The sequence below is a fragment of the Phyllostomus hastatus genome, unplaced genomic scaffold (assembly GCF_019186645.2).
Source record: "Phyllostomus hastatus isolate PE091 unplaced genomic scaffold, TTU_PhHast_1.1 phas_scaffold_114, whole genome shotgun sequence".
NCBI classification, from domain to species: domain Eukaryota; kingdom Metazoa; phylum Chordata; class Mammalia; order Chiroptera; family Phyllostomidae; genus Phyllostomus; species Phyllostomus hastatus.
Window position 1 is genome coordinate 5,202,462 of NW_025334006.1, and position 22,391 is coordinate 5,224,852.

At 42.9% G+C, this 22,391-nt stretch overlaps 1 protein-coding gene across 5 annotated transcripts in view; it reads right to left on the reverse strand.

Moving 5' to 3' along the window:
- Positions 1-3,469: 3,469 nt before the first annotated feature.
- CALD1 (caldesmon 1) overlaps positions 3,470-22,391 on the reverse strand; it is a 193,430-nt gene continuing 174,508 nt past the window's right edge. For all 5 annotated transcript variants that reach the window (XM_045855535.1, XM_045855539.1, XM_045855536.1 and 2 more), the window contains 7 exons: positions 21,267-21,407; positions 15,909-15,952; positions 15,720-15,798; positions 13,735-13,872; positions 13,170-13,265; positions 7,279-7,359; positions 3,470-5,805 (listed from right to left, as the gene is read on the reverse strand). In XM_045855535.1, coding sequence (XP_045711491.1) covers positions 5,800-5,805; positions 7,279-7,359; positions 13,170-13,265; positions 13,735-13,872; positions 15,720-15,798; positions 15,909-15,952; positions 21,267-21,407 — 585 coding nt within the window. In that variant the 3' untranslated portion in view covers positions 3,470-5,799. The remainder of the gene's footprint in view (positions 5,806-7,278; positions 7,360-13,169; positions 13,266-13,734; positions 13,873-15,719; positions 15,799-15,908; positions 15,953-21,266; positions 21,408-22,391) is intronic.

A 22,391-nucleotide genomic window follows, 5' to 3' on the forward strand; every position in this document is an offset into this window, starting at 1 on the left:
GAATGTCTCCTTAACTGGGCCGAGTTGAAGTGTACAGTGTTGGCCTTAAGCATTGTTCTTGCTCTTTGTCTGTGGGCTTCAGGCAGAGAGCGTTGGCTCCCAACTGCCGCTGACAGGGGACCCTCTTCAAGGCCTGCTGCTGCATAGTGACAATCTCTTTTGAGAGATTCTGGGGATTAGAGGGTAGGGTGTGGGCTCAGGAGCCAATTGCCTTAGGTCAGATATTCCGCCACTTGGTAGCCATGTAAACTTGAGCAGGCTTTTCAATTTTTCTGAGCTGCCACTTACACGGGAAGTGGGAGTGACTCGGTAGAACCTGTCGTGTGGGGGTGTCCTGAGGATTACAAGAGTATCGTATAAAGGGCCTGGGACTTGGAGGGGCCCAATGAACGATAGCTGTCATTTCCATTTGACTAGCTGATCTCCAGTTGGTGACAATGACACCACATCCCTCTGATACTTGGTGACAATGACACCACATCCCTCTGATACTTGGGCATCTACTGGCCTTGCTGCGGTGAAGCCTGGATGACTCAAGTCACGCTGATTTAGGTTGAAAACTCATCAAGGAGCTAATCCCGTGTTCTGTATGACTTACAGCTCTTTTGCATAGTTTTTATATTAGTACCATCAGGAAGAGATGATTGGTTGAAGGAATTTTTTTTTTAATCTAGGTAGAAATGATCAGTTTGGGCTTCTAAAACCTATTTTAATGAAACTTTTGGGGGGGAAAATGCCAATAGAGAACAAAAGCTGACGTCACTAAAAGCATGCCTTGGCAAAACTCTGCTGTTAGAGCTGTATCAGGTCCAGTCAGAGGCCAGTATTCTTGACGGGGCTGAGATGCAGGGCTGAGCGGACCCAGGAATTACAAATGTGGGAATAAGGGTGTCATAAAACAAATTGATCTCTCAGATCTCTAAGAACCCTCCAGACATTGACAGCAGTACATCTAGCAGTTTACAAACTGGGTTGCTCAGGAAATCATCTTGTGACTCACCGAGCACCACTATGTGTAGGCCACTGGGTATACCTCTGAGGGCACAAAGGAATACAAGGCAGACATTTCTTCTCTCTCTGATCACCCCAGATTGAAGTATTCTCTCCTCCTTCTAAACACTGAATTATGTGCTACATAATTCTAGGACAATTATGTACTAAAACCTTGTGATAGCTCATCTCTTAAATTCTTGAATTGCAAAAGAACCTATGCACCCTAATATTCATAGCAGCACAATTTACAGTAGCCAAGTGCTGGAAGCAACCTAAGTGCCCGTCAGTAAATGAGGGGATCAAAAAACTATGGCACATTTACACAATGGAATTCTGTGCAGCAGAAAGAAAGAAGGAGCTCCTACCCTTTGTGACAGCATGGATGGAACTGGAAAGCATTATGCTAAGTGAAATAAGCCAGGCAGTGAAAGACAAATACCATATGATCTACCTTTAACAGGAACCTAATCAACATAATAAACAAGCAGGCAAAATACAACCAAAGACACTGAAATTGAGAACAGGCTGACAGCGACCAGAGGGGTGAGGGGAAGGGATTACAGGGGAAAAGATGAAGGGTTTGCAGGAACAATTATAAAGGACACATGGACAATAACAAGGAGGGGGTGGGGGGAAGAGGCAGAAAACTGTTCTTGAACAATAAAAAAATTCTTGAATTGTTACTCAATGTTTTGTAACTTTCTAGGTCTGTTATTTATAGTTTACCTCCCCACTAGAATAATGCAATTGTTCCCCAGCGTGAAGGCAGGAGGAAATCTTTACACGAAGACCAGATTCCTTCAAGCTCCTCCTTACATTCAGGAAGCAGCTCTTTGGGAACCCATTGTCGGGAAGTAGTCTAACAAATCCTCATCCTTGACAGTTGAAGACTCTTTTGTTCTCTTGTCCCACTGGGTTGCCAAAAGTGTAGCCCAGCCTCTCAGCTGCCTCTTGTAATCAGCATGTACTTGGAAGCCTAAGAAATTCCAGCTGCAGAGGCAAGAGGGAAAAAGCAACAGGCAGCACAAAACTAGGGTGCTCTTGAAATGCAAACATATCAGTAATTGCATCCAATATAAAAGGACTTTAGTCCAGTTAAAGCTCAAAGATAATCAGACTGGGTGAAAACCCAAACTCAAACCACACGGTTTTCAAAGACGTGCATTTACACCTAAAGGGTATACAAGGGTCAAAAGTAAAGGGGTGGAAAGTTACGCTGTGCAAGTGCTGAATAAAAAGATAGCAAAACTTAAGGCAGAAGTCTTTGCTACAATATTTACTTCATCCTAATAAAATATTTAATTCACTAGGAATCTATATGATGATTCTAGATTTGTTACCTAAAACATGACCTTAAAATATGGAGAACAAAATGAACAAAGTTATGAGAACAGACACATCCATAGTCATAGTGGGAGATTTTTTACTTTTTTTTTCTTCAGTAATAGAACAAAGGAACAAAAACAAAAATCAGGAAGGATATAGAATGTTTGGACAACATGAATAAAAAGCTTGACACAAACAGGCACAGGATTCAAGTTAGGACCTCACTAATTCATCGTTTGTGGAAGAACACCTACTTAGGATCATGAGATCTTTTTTTCTTACCTGTGTTTCCATTTGGAGCAAACATGCAAGCAAGGATAGGGACACCCCTCCGCCACACCTGTCTCTACACCCACCAGACACTATAGCATTTACACCCTGACTATGCACATCGTAGAATTAATTTTCATCCCTCTCTAACCCGTCATCTTGGTATCGGTACTACAGACTGTATTCTTTTCATCGCTTCATTTTCTGAATGGACTTTCATGACCACTCTCTTACTGTCTCAACTTAGTGCCACTGCTCTTCTTGTTAGGACATAGAGGTAAAAAGGACTAATTCTTCTTTAAGTCACAGTAACTTAGCGCAGGATTCAGAGACAGCTCAGGAGCTCTGGGCTCACCATTGAAAACCTTTATGAGAAGAATCTCAGAGTTCAGACCAGGCAGCACTACATAAATATGCAAAATTACTACGAAGAAACACCTTTGGACTTAAATGTAATCGCCACTGCCTTGCCAATAGTAACTGTTCTGCAAACAAATGGTGTCTATTAAATGGGCATTTTTTTTTCGTAGAAGAAACCACCTTTGGGGAAACAGTCCTGCCCCCTCAGGAGGTGGTGTGTGGCAACCCTGGGAGTGCGAGGAGGACAGAGGGACGTTTCATAATTTTTTTTGAAGACCCTCCTTTTCCATCTTTTTCATACATGCTTGGTCAGTTGTCCATACCAAAGCAATTTTCAGTATTTTGTTAGAAAATCACCTGTAATAACAAGTTTAAAAAAACATGAAATGGCTTTTCTTCTTTAAAGAATGAAACCAAGACTCAAATCTGAAATACACATTTTGCTACGCTGTCATCTTTATTACAGCAAATAGAACTCCGATAACTGACATAGTACATAAAAACAAGCGAGGCAATGACATTTGGAGGAATTCCATTTATTGTGGATGCATTTTCACAATATATATTTATTGCAGCGATCAATTATCAGTGAAAAATATCAAGTGTTGATAAAATTTTCAGGAATGGCAGATTCACAGAACATGCTAGTCACTTTGCAGTTTTACCTCTTAAAGATAACAAAGAGAATTGTAATCAAACAAGTAAACACGGGATTCATTTTTTCAAAAGATTAAATCCAAACGGAACAAAATTCTACCCTAAAACTTATTCCATCCAAACACTGGAATAAAAGTCAGGATCGATATATTCTCTTCTCATCTCAACTTTAGACTTTCGAGAAAAAATATATATAATAGTGATCAGGAGAAGCTCTTGTTCAAAAGTACAACAAAGCAAATGCTACATGGCCGTGGGCCTTCATTCACACTTTGGTCCATTTCACTCCAGTGATGGGAGTCGATGCTCAACCAGACACTACAGGTGGATTCTAGTTCACCTTGTCATAGATTCCTATCTACCCTGTCACGGGTGGGTGACCTGTGCAATCTTGGTGGCTTTCCTTCCTTTGGCCCAGGTGTGAGAAAAACTAGAGAATCCAGCTACTCTTTACTGATTTTTGAGGAAAAGAGATTTTGCAAGGCAGTGGTCCCAGCTCATGCCAGCACTGCCCTGGCTACCTCCTCCAGGGAAATACTGTCGATTAGAAAATAGTCATTTGGGAGGCTCCCTCGGTGTGGTAGGGATTGAGGCCAGGACACTTTGGGTTAAGTCAAATGAGGTATCAGTTGGCAGAACTACCCTACATATCCCTATGCTAGAACACATTGCCGAGACGCTGGAGAGCTCTCTTCCCGTCAGTCGTGAGGAACAGAGGTACACTTACTTACACGCTTACACTTACTTAATAAGAGCTGATGTTGGGACTGCACGTGTAAACAAGATGAGTCGATACAGATTTTGGGGGGAAATGGTAAAACTAGTGCAAGTTATATATATTTTTGGAAAGTTCAGCACATTATCAACTTATGGCAAGTACCAATGACTAAGAATAAAAGAAGAAACATTTAAGTTACAAAATGGTTCAGTATGTTAAAGGCAGAAGGACTTTCATGACTTCTAAATGTGGATTGTGCTTACTTTTCGTCTCTGCTTGCAGACACGAGCCAAAGTTGGTCTCTTGTGCCCAGACATGGAATTTCACTGAAATTCTCATCTTTCAATTTCAGATGAGGACGAGACCTCAGGTATCACGCAGGCCATCCTGTTGGGAACTTGGTTGTTAACAGAATCAAGTTCTCAGCAAGCTTTTGGTTTGACCCAGATGGCAGATTTAGTAAAATTCACACTGGGCTTCAAGACTGCCTTTAATGATAAACTAAATACTATGTTTTATAGAAAATATCCATTCATTTTGACATTACGAATGTCACCTTTTTCTACAGGTTGTCTCCTGGGCCTTGAACACACGTCGAGACCTATTCCGCCATGTCTCTATTGGCAAATATGAATATGAATATAATATTGTGATTTTTTAATTTTTGAAAAGCTGTGATATTGGCTAGTTACAAGGACAGGCTGCTAAATATAATAGCCTAGCACATAAAGAAGCTCTCTACCATTAGTGTGTTTGTATAGGAATGCACATACATACATGAACAGGCCATCTAAAATGTGGTTTACTATCACTACCAAAGAAATCCACAAAGCAACCAACCTAAAGATATCGGTACCACTGTCTTCTAACATCATCCAACGTAGATATCCACCAGCATGAAAAAAAGGAACACCTTAACAGTACAATTAAAAGAACAATCATTATTGCAGTATCTCAAATCTGAAACGGGTTACTTTCAGAATGTGTTACAATTGCCTACTATGATGATTTCTTCCATGCTTTATTCTAAAGTGCAGAAACAACATGACTTCTGTATTTAAAATGAAAATAACAATCACGACAACGCACACTATGGTTGGTTTTTTTCTGGATACTGCACACATTCCTCAGGCAATTTTCATCTCGCGCCTCCTTTAGTCTGAGCTCCGACGTGGCTGGTGTCACTGTTCCGAGTTCCGATGGTCAGTAGAAAAGTCTCTATTTCACAGCATGGGTTTCTTTAGAAACAGGCTCCTGTGCAAAGGCAGTACTTTTACCACGAACTTCTCTAGACGGTGATTATTAAATAGAGTGACAATATACATGGCTTTACTGGGATAATGAAAAATAAAACAAAAGGAAATTAACCCAAATTGAGTAAATCAACATAAATAGAACACAGAGCACGTCAGCCCTCTGCAACTGGGCGGGTCCGGCCTCTGGAGGGGCTGCTCCGGCTTCTCGCCTGAACGGTCTCAGACCTGCGAAGAGAAGACAGCTTTAAGTCGGCAGGTCTCAGCGTTCCAGCCTGACATCTTGTGTCAGAAGAGGAAAAAGAATTGTAATATGCAGGAATAAATATTTATGAAAGGGAGGATTTTTGTGGGCATTCTCTTCAAATATGCTCCTCTTTGTCTGTCTGGTTGATTTTTTTCACTTTTTTCCTTCCTTCCTTCCTTCCTTCCTTCCTTCCTTCCTTCCTTCCTTCCTTCCTTCCTTCCTTCCTTCCTTCCTTCCTTCCTTCCCTCTCTCCCTCCCCCCTTCTTCTCTTTCTTCTTTATATTCTCTTTTGTCTGTCTTGATCTTTAACCTTGCTCAGGGCACTCAGAATCATGTTTTTAACTCCTATATAATGGCCAGGAATCGACAGTGTCCATTCCACACAGGCACACGTGAGGGAATGGCTCGGTCTCCGCCATGTGAAGGCGTGATGGTGACGTGGAATGTGCTTACCTCTGGTTTTCTTCCGTTCTTTGTTTCTCCCCTCCTGTTCTTGTACCCTTGAACCTGATCTGACTCATACTCTTATTTGTATGCCATTTCTTTTCCCCAGCTAGCTGCTAAAAATCCCTGCTGATGTATTCACACATACTCAAGTACGGTCGTCCCTCAGTATCTTAAGGGGGATTGGTTCCAGGACCCCCACGGACACCAAACTCCGTGGACACTCAAGTCCCTTATAGAGAATGGCACAGTATTTGCATATAATCTGCATACTGCAAATCACCTCTAGATTACTTATGTGAATGCTATATAAGTAGTTGTTACACCATATTGTTTAGGCAATAATGATAAGGAAAAAAGCCCGTCCATGTTCAGTACGGATGCAGCCATCGCAGGCCTAACTACACAGTACGTGTCGGCAACAGTGCAACTTTTTTCAAATATTTTCAATCCATGATTCCTTGAACCCGCAGATGCGGAAACTGAGGACACAGAGGGCCAGATGTTGAATTGCGAATCTGCATTTTCAAATGTGTGTTTTCACTTCAAATGACTGCCTGACACGTGGTGAGTTTGACATTTTGGAGCAAAGGAGCTCCCTGGTCTGCCACCCCAGGAACTCAGCTGTGGGCCTGGTGCTTATACTGTTATTGCCACAGAAAGACCCTGTCACCTTCCCACCTTGTACCACCCTGTTGCACAATCCCGCCGTTGTGTGTGAGTTATAACATAAGGTGTTTGGCTAGGGACACTCCCGCCATGCTGGTGTGTCCAGAGTGTCTTACTGGGAACTGGCCCGGGGGTCTGCACTGTTTGTGTTTCGGGCCTGACACACCTACAACGCTGGAGGCTCAGTGAGCTTGCACTTCGCCGCCCCATACACAGGTCTCTCTAGACACCGATGGTTCCCGGCTGTGGGGCAGGCAGTGATACTGATCTTTGTCATTTGACCCAGGACATCAGACTGCAGGGAGAAGCCCTAGGAAACTCAAATGCTCCCAGTAGATTACCTTAGTGGGGGATGTGACCTTGTCCACAGATTGCTTTTCCCAGAGGTTCCGCTTGCCAGATACGTCTCCTGGCCTCAAATCCTAGTGAGGAGAGAGCAGGAAAAATTCACACATGGCTATTTATGTTTTCTGGCCAGGTCTAACTAAATCACATCTGGTGTGTGTGTGTGTGTAAATCAACGTGTTGTTCAATACACTCTTCATCCTAGTGATCGGAAATGGATGGAATTGAAAGGACCACTGGCCAGTGTTTGTTTTTATATAGCTCTTGACATGTGCTGTGATACGAGAATGCGCTAGAACTATCCAGCATTTAGGTCCTGTTCTTTGCAAGGACTTACTGCTTACTGATCAGCGAAACTGGAATAATAAGCATATTAAAAGTAACGTAGCCTATTTCTAATGTTCTGTGCCTTTAGACGTGCATACAGCATAGACTGGTTTTACATGCGGTTGACTTTTAAACGATGTGGAGATTAGGCATGCCTATGCCCCCTCCCCGACAACCATGCACAGAAGAAAATCTGCATCAAACTTTTGACTTCCCCCCAAACGTAATGACTACTAGCCCACTGTTGACTGAAATCCTTACCAATAACAGAGACAGTTGATTAACACATACTTTGTATGTTGTTTGTATCATACACTGTGTTCTTAGAATAAAGTAAGCTAGAAAAAAACTGTGGTTAAGAAAATCAAAAGGAAGACAAAATACATTGGCAGTATTTATTGGAAAATAATCCACATATAAGCGAACCCACGCAGCTCAAACCCACGTTATTCAAAGGTCACCTGGAACCCCTTTGGGGGTGGATAGGCATTCCACCCCTTGCAGGTGACCTTTCGGAGCCCTGCCGAAGTCCCCGAGCCCTCACCATTCTAGTGCGTACCAGCCCGACTTCCAACTGCCAACACTGCTTTTCTTTCCCTGAGGACTTTCTCTGGGCACAGATGCCCACTGTGCCTACCAGGAGGCTGGCTGGACGTTCAGAGTTAACACCCCCAAGAGCAGGCCTCCAGCGCTCCCCCATGAGATCGGGCGTAAGGCTATTGCTCAGGCTCACTCGGGCCTCTGGTGGGACGAGTCTGCAGCCTGTGTTGTGCGGTGGCTTCCCGGGTTTCCCCAGTGGGATTAAGTTCTCATAGCCCATGTGGTGATTTGCTTAATAGCATTACTGATATTCCTGGTTGGCTGGCCTTCTTCACCTCCCAAGTAAACTACTTCTTCCACTGGAAGCCCTATGTGCAGATCTGCTTCCAGACAGTCTGAACTAAGACACTTCTCTAATTGCACTGTCCTCAGACTAAAATCATTTCATGCTTCCCGTGGAGCAAGGGGATAATTCAGAAGCGCATCAGTAGAACCTCGCCCCACCAAAAGCAACATTTACCATAAATTGTACCCACAAGAGAAACGAACACTTCATGATACATGTGAGAACATGTGGAAATCTTGGGAAGAAAACAGTTCTATAGCTTTGATTCTTTATTTGCTACCTCGTAATTAATTGGGTTTGGATGAGAATCCATGTTTCTGTTTCCATTTACTTTTCTTTCAGCATGTGCTTATATTAGTACTTGGCAAAGGGTAGCTCGTACAAAATAAATGTGTTTTAACTGAAATAGTGATGTTTGTTTTGGCACATCCTCTTCTCATTAGGAAGGCAAAGCTAACAGCAGTTGCATTATCCACGGACACCCGTCTCAATGGACATATTTTGACAGACAGTATGGAGGGCTCAGCCCTCCAAACTGCGCCAGGTAAACGGTACCACGTGAGGCATTTCAGATCTGCCTTAATCTCACTGAGTTTCTGGAGTTCCGCTGTGGCACGAATTCCTGGTGTTCTGCTAGAGAGTTACACCTATTTAACTTGGAACCAGTAAGCAACAAATCAGACTGTTTTTGAAGGATTCCACTAGATTTGCCAATGTAGGGTAAAGCTGCCAAATTGTCTGGAAGACTGTTTTAAAATTTTAGAAACTATAATTAGGCACATGCGGATGGAAGCTCTGGAAAGTGGCTATTATTACTTTATGTATTTGACTCCTAGAAGACAAATATTTTTCTTTCACATGAATGTTCTACAGAAGAAAATGGATTATAGCTCCTTTAAATCCTACTTATGAATCTTTTGCGATTACTTAAAGAGTTTGAAGAGTCTATTTAAAAAATATTAGCATCTAAGTAGTAAGTTGGCATTTTAAATCAAAGGGGAATATACATGAAATTACCTGACCAGACTACAGTTTAGAGAAAGACCCATTCCGGGAGAAGAGGAGGAAATGAAGCAGGAGAAGCAGGTTTCCAGTCAACCAGAGATCAAAGAATGAAGGAGAGAATTCAGCTGAGAAAGACTTAAAAAAAAAAACGAACAAGAAAGACAAATTAGCATTTTAATTTAGCTGTATATAACATGTAGTTCAGATACAAAGAACAGGCAAGCCAGCTAACATAGGCACACTCTGCACTGAAGTCCAAATACAAAGTTGCAGTCTGGTAAATTCTACCCACAAACAGCAGCACACGTCTCAGTAAGGGATCCCATGTAGATCAATGGTGACTTTTAAAAAAACTTTCAGGGCCATCAAAACATACTGATCTGACCAACTGTTTTGAGCACTTTTACTTCCTAGCATATAGGAAATTATACAACTTGGTAGAGGATGGTTTTTCTCTCCTGTAAACGTTAGAACTGAACACTAATCCCAAAGGAAAGACCAATTTCCTCTTGAGGTTTCACTGGGTGAGCTCTTTTTGGTGAAAGAATTTCCCTCTGATTTTTCCTTAATGGCCACGTGCCGGCCACCTGCAGATGCAAACCCAGGCTTTCCTCTCTACCCATATACACTTGGGAATGTAAACAAGCGACAGGGAATAAATCACCTCTGGTCCAAAATCAGAAGGCCACTTTGGGTGCCTACTATTTGCTGTTGTCTTTAGGGAGTCCTCTGACATCCTGGGCTCAGGGTCAGTATGACCAGAGTCCCAGAGGCATCAAACTCGGACATGTCCTATGATGGTCCAGGCTGGAAACATAAAGGCCTGGGAGGGGCTTGGTGTAGGAAAATCAGGAAAAGAAGGAATCAACAAATTCAAGAGACATGCCTCCACATCTCAAAAATATATTGAAATTATAATTTAAAAAATCTTCACCCCAGGATATATTTATTGGTTTGAGAGAGAGAAAGGGTGTGGGGGAAGATAGAGAAGAACATTGATATGAGATAAACACGTCGATCACTTGCCTCCTGTATGCACCCTGACCATGGATTGGACTACAACCTAGGTATGTGCCCTGACGGGGAATTGAACCTGCAACCCTTCAGTGTATGGGACAATTCCAACCAACTGAGCCACCCAGCCAGGCTCACATTATAATTTTTAAAAGGAAAATAAAGCACAATGTTTTGGGCAAAACAACACAAATCTTAGCTGCGGGCCCAGTGTGAGACCCCTGAGAAGAACTGGGCAAGATCCTTGCTTGACCTGTCTTTCTAAGCTGCCTTCCTGGACTTCACCTTTTGCCAGCCAAGTTCTGTGCATCTGCAGAACCAGCCCTTTCTGCAATTTGGGGATTTCATCTTTTTTCTGCTGGATCCACAGTGTCTGTGAGTTAATCTCATGCCTTCTTGGACTCTAGGTCATGTCTTTTCCCAAAGACACTGTCATGTTGCTACTCACACTGTGATAAATGCTGGCTCTGATACCCTTGAAATGGGCACAAAACACAAGGTTTCTTATTCAGTGTACACAAGCTAGCTTTTTATTAACAGCAGCAGTTCCATACTGCTTTCTTCCCATCTGGCTTTCGTTCAGGAAAGCAACCTAGTCTGCAAAATCCCATGGGTCGTGGGAAAAGAGATCACTACACTCTGCATGAACTGCCACATTCTCCTTTCCTTTTCCTTCTACCCTCTAGTAGATGGTCTAGCAAATGACTGACTAACTAGTAGGTAAAGCAGGCAATGATTTTGTAATGTCCCTGTAATTCCTTTTTGGCCTGCCATTTTTAGGAGGCTGTCAGTAACTCCAGAATATGGGGCTTTTGGTGGAAACCTTGACATAGTTATACCTAGTCTAATAACTGAATTGGATTTTTTCAGCCCTCCCATTAGGATGACATAGAGGATGCTAGGCTGATTGGTTAAAGACCTAATAAGAGTATGGGTCAAGCGCTGTACCAAATGTGGCTATAATCTGATATAGAAATGAAATAGGTCACAAATATAATAAATGTGAAAAAGTGACCATGCCCTGGCCCTGTAGCACAGTTAGAGTGTCATTCTGATATACCAAGGCTACGGGTTCAATCCCCAGTCAGGGCAGATACAAGAATTAACCAATAAATGCACAAATAAGTGGAACAACAAATTAATCTTTCTCTTTCCCTTTGTATCTCTAAAAATCAATCAATAAACATTTTTTAAAAAGAGAAAAAAAAGTGACCATATTCTCTAGCAATGTGCCAAATTCATCAAGGAGGAAAACATACCATTCTCCATCTTTGCTATTTTGAGAGTCCTTTAGTGGGTCCATGAACTTCTGGAACTTGAGTGGTATGCATGTTTTTAGGGGAGAAGGTCCTCAGATTTCATTAGGTTTTCAAAAGGGTCCATAATTCAAAAAGGTTAATAACCACTGGCCTGGAGCCACAAAATTTACATAAATTGCCATTAAAAAATAACTTCTACTTTACGTGTCACCTTGGGTGCTGGGGAAACTTAAGGCACTTCAGAGCACATGCTTTTGGGTATGATCCCTCACCTCCACTGTCTCCCCTTATAGGCCCACTTTCCTGTGTCTACTGGGAGAGGGGGAAATTTTTTTCAATGTTTAAAGATTTTCTAACTGTAAATTGGGCTTACATTAGTTTTATACCTCATCTGAGCCCTTGTGCCAAAAATCCTGGGCTGAATATTAATGGACTATGAGGAGTTACACTCAAGGAGGATAAAAAAAATATTTCCATTTTTTTCTTCTTAAATTGGAAAAGGGATACCTTTTGGTGACTTTGGAGGTTAACTATGGAACCGATGGACACACTTAATTGCTCAGTAGGTCAGAGGTCTAGGGGAATTTGGAAAGGTTTTCTTCTACCTCTGGAGTGGGGCAGTTATGACAGGTAAGTCTCTGCTTCTTTGGGTGCCGAGAACGCTATCAAAGCCGGCCTAGCAGAAAAAGCTCACCAGGACACAGTAGGGAGCTTAATAAGGTTTCTGATTACAGTGATAAATGCAAGGCAATTATCATACACATTTGATGCAAAGGTTAAAAGAATATTTTTATAGTAAGGTAGCCACACTTATTAAGAAAATTTTAGATTTCCAAAAATAACATTTGTAACCAGTTTTTACAGTTTTCAGTTTTATAAGACAGCTTTTCTTTGGAGGTGGTGACAAAAATTTATGGCAATTACTTCTGTTAAATTACAGAAGTTAGGCAAATTAGAAACTATGGGTTCAAAATCGCCAACATACACTTTCTTTGGAGAATAAGTTTAGGAGTGCTTTTAACAGAGAAGTGGCCAACATAACCTGACACTTTCGTTTTCAAATTCCTAGCTGAGATTTATAGAATAAGAGCTAAACACACAGACCAGTTAAGAGTGTAACTTTGAACGGCCTCTGAGTTCTGACTAACTTACCATGCCCAGGGTGTAAATTTGAACGGTTTCAGAGGTCTGGCCAACTCCTACCCTCTGGGCAATTAGCATGTAGCTGCCTGGAGCTGTTTTCTCTAAATCTGAACCACTCCTTGTTTGTTATTCAGCAGCAACAGCAAAGACCAGGAGCACTGTCCTTCCCGGGGCAAACAGTCCAAGAGCCCATTTTCTTCTACCACAGGAAACTGAGAGACCAAAGAAATTGGAAAAACCCAAAGCTACTTACAGAAGGTTTGGGAGCAGGTGACCGGTTGCCATCGGGGGTTTTAGTGAGCCACTCACTGATGCGGCTGGAAACCCCCACCTTCAAGCCAGCGGTTTCCTACAAGGAGTCAATGATCCAATATTAAAAAAAAAAAAAAAAAAGAAAGAACCTTTACCTGGAAAGAAATCTTCAAAGCAACTTCAAAACACTATTCAGTGTTATTTCACCTCACCATCCCATAACACCAGTTAATGACTGATCACTATAATTAATGTTTTGAGTAAAATAAACCTTAAACTTGATATTTAAAGAAAGTTATCTGGTTTGCTTGCCCCTGCATCCCACCCCACCGCACCCCACCCACCAGGTGGATGGTTAATTTCAGGGACTCTGTTTGCTGCGGCCAGAGCGCAGTACACAGTCTAACGCATCTGGGCTTGCCCTTGGGATGGTTGCCAAAGAAAGCAAGAATTACACCTGAATCTTCCCTGCTTTTATAATGAACTAGTGTGATAACTAAGAAAATACAGGAAAGAAGAAAAAGAATCCACCCTCCAACATTAAAAGACAGAACCCCCGTGCTCACCTTGTGGGGTGTGCCCGACGTGGCGGGGGACGAAAACACATTCCCTTTCTCCCACATGCTCTTGATGTTGCGAACGCCTTCAGCGGGCACGGGAAGATCCGAGGCTGCGGGCTTGGTGGGTTTTGCCGTTTTGGTTCCCTGAAGTGTGTGAACGATCTTTAGCATTGGTGCTATGTTTGTTCGGGTACATACTGTTTCCCTCAACAGGAAGCATCATTTGTAAATAGCAGTATCATATAAAAGTCACTGTGCAAATGCCTTCACCAAAAAGGAGAGTTCTAAGTTCTGTTGTAAAACTGCATTCTGATGACATATATACCTCAACCCCCACCCACCGCCCTCCGCCAAGATCTGGGTCATCAGAAGGTCTTTCAAAAATGAAATCTGCTTTCTACTGGGATGCGATTTATTGTTGCCTTTACAGTCTACTTCATTTCTTCAACAGCTGCTCGGGGATAGATGGTCCTCAAAACAAGACAGTCTACTCTGTAAGCTGCAGTGGACTTACATTTTAATAGAACAGAAAGATAGTAACTAATTATACAAGTTCTTAGTTCGCATTAAGAAAAATGTAGTGCTATAAAGTGTTCCAAGAGAGTACCCAACAAGGGAGTGATACTTAAGGAGTGATACTTAATCTAAGGGAGCAAAGAAGGCTCCACTGAGGAAGTGACATTTAAACCCAGACTGACGGGAGGCTTGGAAGGGACTTGGTGAAAGATGGCACAGACACTGTTCCATGCAGAGGAAGCAGCATTTATGAAAGACTGGAGGCAGGGATGGGCTAAAGGAAGGAAAGACCGAGAGACCACTGCATGGAGAACACACTGGGAGCAGGCAAGAATGGATGTAAAAGAGAGAAGTGTGCATGTGAGACACTTCTCCAGCAGGAGTGCTGGGCATGCCCAGAATCACGTCATTTCTCGCCCGGTCCTGCTTTGTGGCCTGTGTTGTCCAGGTGTCCGGCCATGGAGAGTGGCACCATCACTGGACTCGGCAAGGGCTGAAGCCACAGGTTTGGCTTCATTAACCCTATTACAGCCGTAATTAATTTCACCACAGAAAAATAACTCTCTGCAAGTGGTCTTATATTTTGGTGGACATCGAATCTCATGCAAATCACCTCTTGAGTGTTCGGAAACTTCCTCATTCATTTGATAAATCATTCGGATCTCTCTCTTACTCCCTCTTATCATTTATGTGATTGAGAATTATTTTAAACTTATCTCTACTCTGCAGTACAAACGAGAGGAGAAAATCAAATCGAACTGATCCAATTATTCCCTAGCAGGCGTTCTGACGGAGAAGGCAGCTATAGTCGTCGACTAAAGTCTATACCACGGAGAAAAACCAGGGTCAGGCCTCGGTTACTGCACCCCACCTTCTCAGTGCTTGGTGCTTAGAGATTTGGGCACTATTTCTAAATACGGTAGAACCCCTGGATCGGTTTGGTGGGAAAGAAGTTGAAATAGAAGCATAAAACTATGGACCTTTCAAGTATAAATAATCAATTTAAAATTCATGGTGATGAAACTCTAGCTGGCAATCATCTTTTTATTAACTCATACTACTACTTTTATTCGATAATATAAGTTTTTATAGACCGAAGATTAACCAAGGATATATGAGACCTGTTTAAACTACACACGGGAACTCGTTTTATAAGGAATTAATATTAGAAGAGGTACTTACTAACATATAAATAATATAGTTGAATATCAATAAACCAATTCATTCAAAGAATAACAGCTTCATTAAAGAACACTCAGGCTGAAAGTAGTGAGCAATAATTTATTTAAAAGCCTTCTATAATTCATCTTTATTACTGTTCTTCTCTATAACTAGTTCAGAGCATATAGTCAAGCACTATTAATGTCCTAACACCTGTGGTTACTGGACTTGATTCCTGTCCTAAGTGTTTCTATGGTCATTTACACAATCAGAGGAGATTTCTGTCTGACCATAACCCCGAGGACGTCCCTCACCTCGATGGCACTGGTGTACTGCTCCAGTCTGCTGTCGATCTTGGAGACGACGGCCGCTTGATGAGTTGATTTGACACCACTGTTCAGTGAATAAACACACACACACACACATCCATAAAAATATGAGAGAAAATCTTTCCATACACATAACGGCCAGTGATTCTCAAGTGAACAATCAATCATACGTACCTTTTCTGCACAGACTTATTCAAAAATTCTGCTCGCTCTTCTATCTAGGAATGAAAGAAAAGAAAACAGTTAATATTTTCATCTCGTCAGCAGTGTTTCTCACGCCATACCCCTACCCCCCTGAACCGGATGCAGAAAAGCACCAATAGCATCGAGGAGCATGAGGGTGCTGTGCGCAGCAGCTCTGCCAGAGGGAGAACCACGTATAAGGTCTTGGAGAAGGAGGGTCGAGAGATGAAGCTAAGACTGGCAGAGGGTAGAGAAAGGGCGGTAGAGAAATAGGAAGTTCCGGAGGCAAATTAAAGACTAGACGGAAGTGGTATAAAAGTGCCTTTGAAAATAATTTACATCAATGGCAAAATATATATATTTCAGGACCACGGCAATAATTTTTTTCTTTTGTGCCCTCTGGTATACTTTTAAAATTTGTCTACTTATTTCTTTACTGAGGTATAATTAATATGTAACATTATACTGGTTGCAGGTGTACAACATAATGATTCAATATGTGAACATATTACAAAATGATCAACACAATAAGTCTAGCTAATATTCATCACCTGATAAAATTTTTTTGTTCTTGTGATGAGAACTTTTAAGATCGACTCTCTCAACAACAATATTTTCCAAAAATACATGCTGTTACCCTTCGGGACATATTTATAGGAGTACACATGTACCATGATGCTCTTCGATGAAGACAACTTCCCACAATGTTTTGACTGTGTATTTGGTATGTAATAGAGTTGAATAAGAATGATTATCAGGAAGTGTGAACCACTCACTCACGGCTTAGCCTGGTTTCCTCCTTTGACAGCTGCCAAGCCTATTTGCTAACCTTAATCTGCCCTGCAAGCAGAAGATGGGGTGGGGGTGGGGTGAGCCTGGGGCACAGCTCATCAGTGATGCTGAGGCCTCCCATGAAGCCCCTATCAGCCCAGATGGGAAATAAGGAAATTAGCTCAGAGAAACTGCAACAGATGTACACTAAACAGGCAGTTCATTAGTCTTTAATAAATTCTCTTTTATTTTAAAGCTAGGAACTTCTTTTTGCTAAAGCTACTAAATCAAACATTATTTTAATGAGGTTGCATCACTTATATCCAGATCTTCTTTATATTTCAGCAAACATTTGTTGACTCCTTATGACACTCAACTCCAGACTGGAAATCATCCCTGCCACGTAGCACCTACCAGTATTAGCAAGCTGTGAAAGCTTTTTTGCATATAAGTGCACGTGCAACGTACAGGTGCTGAAGGGGTCCATTTTCTGCCCTATTCTGGGCAGCCAAGGGATCTACTAGACTACAGTTACCGCAGGCTGGTGTGGTCGAGGGACCCTGCAGTCTTCTGAGATGTGAGCAGACTGACCTGGGACTTGTGGATAATGAATAAACACCCTTAAGCTTTTTGGAAAACATGCTTCACTCCTAATGCCAGTTGAGTAATACTTTTGTAGATGTTACTGAGCGCACTGCATCTTTTCCAATGATTTCTTATGAAGATAAAAACAAACTCATTAAAAATAAAACCTTATGCAAGAAAGTGTTATAAGTGTCCCTGAGATTATGGGCTGTAAAAGGTCTTAAATCTTATTTTTCTGGTTTTAATATAAACATAGAAGTGCATTTCTGGAGAAAATGTTCTCAGTTGAATAAGGTGAAATACAATAGAAACCACACAATGCACTGGAACCTCTAATATATCCATCCATCCATCCATCCATCCATCCATCCTACTTCTAGCCTTGTCAGTCAGTTAATCAACCAACCAAACAATAAAGTATGTTGAGTACCTACTATATAAAGTGGAGCACCCAACGATGTATTAGATTCTTTTAGAACACATTTGAGTAGGGGAGACTAGTAGAACTTAGAAATAAAATATTTAAATTTCAAGAGATAAGACAATGCTGTGATTGTGGAAGAAGCAACTACTTGGGGGAGTTGGAGAAGGTTTTTCTGACATTTTGACACCTGAGCTGATATTTGTAGTTTATTGTTTCCATAGTTTTACAAATGAGTTTACGAAGCAAGGGTAGAAGTTAGAGGGCAGAGGACATTCCTAGCAGAGCACACATCTGGGGAACCAAGAGGCAGTGCAAACTGCCTTCGCCAATGCAAACGAATGAAGAAATGTTCAGCGTGGGGGGAGGACAGGGCCCAGCAGAGGGTATTGGCAGAGGTGAGACTTGTTCTCTGGGGCACTTCCAGCATTGTTCTGAGCCAGGGATTGTCTTGTTAACCTTGGCCATCACATGCATCCAACTTATACAGGCTCTCAGGTCTCACCTTCTCCTTCAATACAGCTTGAGTTCATGAGCACGTTTTGTCAGGTCACACCATCTGTTTACAGATGCATGCGTGTTGGGAAATTCCTGAACTTAGTGACTATGTAATGTAACCATTTGTTTTACTAAATTTGTAAATTAAATGTTCTGTGTAAGTTTAATGAGGAAAACTGGTTTCTCTGGAGACCAAGAGGTGGCAGCGTTGTATGGATAAAGCTTGGAGAGTCCTGGCTGGTGTGGTAAGTGGTTGAGTGCTGGCCTGAGAAGCAAAGGGTTGTGGGTTCGATCCCCAGTCTAGAGCACATGCTTGGGTTGTGAGCCAGATCCCCAGTGGAGGGGGGCACACGAAAGGTAACCACACACTGATGTTTCTCTCCCTCTCTTTTCCTCTCCCCTCCCCTCTCTAGAAAATAAGTAAATAAAATCTTTAAAAAAAACTTGAAGAAAAAGCATATTATTAGTTTTAGAAAATGATACTGTCTTTACTCCAGACTTCCTGTACCACCCATATATGAAAACAATAACAACAAAAACAAAAATTTAAATTTATTTCCTTAAAATGTATTCTTTGCATGTATTATGTAAAAAAAAAATCACTGCTAAAATAATTGAACCATGAGCAACCAGGTGCAGAGTTCCCAGACAGGAATAGGAGTCATGAGAAGTATCGAAATACACTAGTCAATAATACTTCAAGGACGAGTATAAAATGTCTTGCCTCCCACTGGCTTCTAGAATGTTAACTTGGGCCAGTTACAGAAGTCACAGGGCCATGAGTGTCAAGAGTCTCAGGAATCCAATCATAGACTATGAAATCCAGTTCTCAGACCAGAGCCATGGCAAGTTCTTCAAGGCACATACTATGGAGAAAGGCAATAGGTTGTCTGTTTCTTGCAAGTATGTTCTGTTATATAGAAATTAAAAAAAATTTTAAATGTATCTACTTTAATTGATTGCTCACATGTGCCTCTCTGTATGTGTATCCACCAGAGAAAGTGGGTGCACGCCTCCCCGGGGACCCAGGAGTCCAGCCGACGGAGAGACCAGAGAAGTTAAAACTTTGGTAGAAAGGAGATATTTGGAGAAGGAAGATGGGTTATAGTTTCTCCTGAACAGAAGGGTAGAAATTAAAGTCTAGGTCACTACCACTTTCCTCGTGTTAGTTACCAAGCCTGTCCAAGGAATGCTTAGCTTGGGCGGGATTTTGAGGAAGGTAGAAAGAGAAAAACGTGGTTTCCTTTGAGTACTGATGAGCCAGGAACCCGAGGACCTGGACCGGGAACAGGGCGGACTCCAGGGGTGGCCTGGAGGCAGCCTGAACCCAGCAGGTGTTTGACTTTCTGCTTTTTCTTCTATGGTAGCCTCTGTAATTGACAGCCATTTGCCCACGAGCCACACACAGCCCTCAAGCTAAGAATATCTGACATTGTTAAACGGTTGAAAAAAATCAAAAGCAGAACATTTTACAACAGAAGAAACTTCTGTGCAATTCACAGTTTGGCGTCCATAAATGAAGCTCAGCCGCTCTCTCCAGAGCCGCTCTCTCCTGCTCAGTCAGCTCTGAGCTCTCACCTCTGGGGTAGCCTGTGTCCGGCTGCCTTCCTAGTTCTTCAGTTCCCCGGAGTCAGGCAACTCTCCTGGGGCAGCCAGCTTGCCTTGGGGTTGTCTCCCTCATAGTGCACAGCACTACTAGGTACATTATAAAAGTCAAATAATACTGCCCCCAGTGGCTTGGGTTGGATCCCCCTGAAGCAGATCTTGACTACAAGTAATTTATTTGGGATGCATCAGAACTATGATGGGGCCCAGAAGATTGTAAAGAGTGAGTGAAGTTACTTAGGGATAGAACATGCTGATTTGCCTGTGAAATGGGTAATAACTATAAAGTGTAACTGGTTTTTGGTTATTTTATTTTAGCTTCACTGGAGGACATGCTTATGCATTTTGGAGAAAGAGGGAGAGAAACATTGATGTGAGAGAGAAATATCAGTTGGTTGCTTCTTATACACATCCCCAACAGGGGACTCAACGTGCAACCCAGGCATGTGCCCTGACCAGGAATCGAACTGGGGACCTCTTGGTTTACAGGGACGCTGCTTCAACCAACTGAGCCACACCTGTCAGGGCAAGGGTTTCTGGTCATTTCAGTGTGCCACGTAAGACCCCACACACATTTGTGGACATGCACCCACACACTGTAACTGCCTGGAGCCTGGCTGTGGTTCTGTACTGGCTTCGCCAATGGTGGATGCTCTGTGACTTAGGTAGGTCGATGGAAAACGAAGGTGAAATAAAAATGTTGAAAGTTCCTATCTCCGAAGATTCATTCATTCATATATCCACTCAACAAATACTCAATGCTTATATTCACTGTGCCAGGAGCTCAATACGCCTTAACCTTCGTGAGCAAAAAATGTGTTTGAAGAAAATGGCAGCCGGAATCTAGATAACAGTGCTTTCTTGAGTCTGCACCCCTGTCCCGTCTCAACCACGCCATCACCCCACCCGCCAAGTCGGTGTTCCTGCCCATTCTCGTCTGTCGGCACGTCCATCTCACAGGAGCGATGCTCCGCGGAGGCAGCAGGTGCCCCAAACGCGCTCTGGCAAAGGACCTTTCCAAGCCGCATTTCATCTCCTCTCCTACCCCAGCTTTCAAATCTGAACTGTACCATTTCCAGCTGCCCGGCTTTTAATAATGACAAAGAAAAAAAACACATCAGCCGGTGTGAAAAGTAGCGTAACCTTTGTATTTGCCCATTTTATCCATGTTCCCCTTTTTGACTGCCCAATGCTCTGAGGCAGCTGGACAGCGCTCTGCAGACAACCACGGCCTGTCTTTCTAACGCATCCCAGGGGATCTAATGAGCAACAGACACGAATGCCCCCACCTCCTCGGCTTCACCTATGTTGGAAACAGAGAAAAGCTGTGAAGTGGCTGAACGGAGGAGCAAAAAGATAAAGGAAGCAAAGGCTTTTAATAATCAGTAACTGAGTAAGGGGCTGCACTCCAGCTTCTAAGATACGCTGGTAGAGACAGTAGAAGAAGGGTTTCTGGGGGGAACAAATACCTTGAGAGATGAACCTTTAGGAGTGAAGCACTTGAATGGCTTCTTGTCATCTGACAGGCCATCTTCCGGCATCTTCTGGCGTTTCTCAGCAGCTTCTGCCCTTCGTCTCTCAATCTCCTCCTTTAGCCTCCTCTTCTCTTCCTTAAGAGAGAACGAGCACGTGACTAGGGCACCACTGTCAGGTCCAAGCCAAGGGGAAGGAGTGCTGCAGGGGAACAGGCACAAGTCCCAGAGGAAAAAGACCGGGGTCCTAGCCTGGGTGCTCCCGTGTCCTCAAGGGCGGTCCCTGGAGTCCAGCTGCCTGATTCACACTCTGCTGCCGCCACGTCCCAACTGTGTGACCTTGACCACATCAGTCATCTGCTCTGTGCCTCAGCCTCTTCATCTGTGGCATGGGGATAATAGTAGAACCCGCTGAGTAGGGCTTTCACGAGGACTAAGTCAGAAAGCCCATGTAAAATGCTTAGGCCGGAGCTCAGTGTGACGATCACCATTATCATCATCATCCTGCCAAGTCCTTTACCACAGACCTCCCGTTTCTGAGTGTGTGAAATCGGCGTCACATATTGTGTAAATACGTGTCTCTCTTCTCCCTACTCTCTGGGGGAGTTGTGAAGATGAGTGAGAATGTCTGGGCCCAGCACCACAAATCTGCGGCACTACATCCGTGGAACTGCACCGGAGGTGATTTCACGGCTGCCCCCACCTCGGGTGAGCAGGTTATTGTGGATGGTCTGACACACCTGAAATGAGGTAGATATTGCTCACGGTGGTGAAGCCACAGACTATTCACAGTCTGTCTCATTCACCCCTCTGGGCCTCCCTTCACCGCTGGCCTGAAACACTCTCCCCTGTTTCTCTCTCAGGCGAAAGCTCCAGAGCTCTGATGAAGTCGCACACCCCCTGGGATCGATTTTCCGGGAGACTCACGTTGTCTTTTTGGATTGTCACGTTGTGAGATCTTTACCATTGGATGTTCTCAAGTAGAGACTGTCTGTCTGTCTGTCTGTCTGTCAGAGGAGGTTGCAGAAGGGTTTTGTGTATTGTAGACTAAGTGTCTGTGTCTCTCTGAAATTCATAGGGGGAAACGGTACCCTTCGGCGGGGTGATATTAACAGGTGTTTA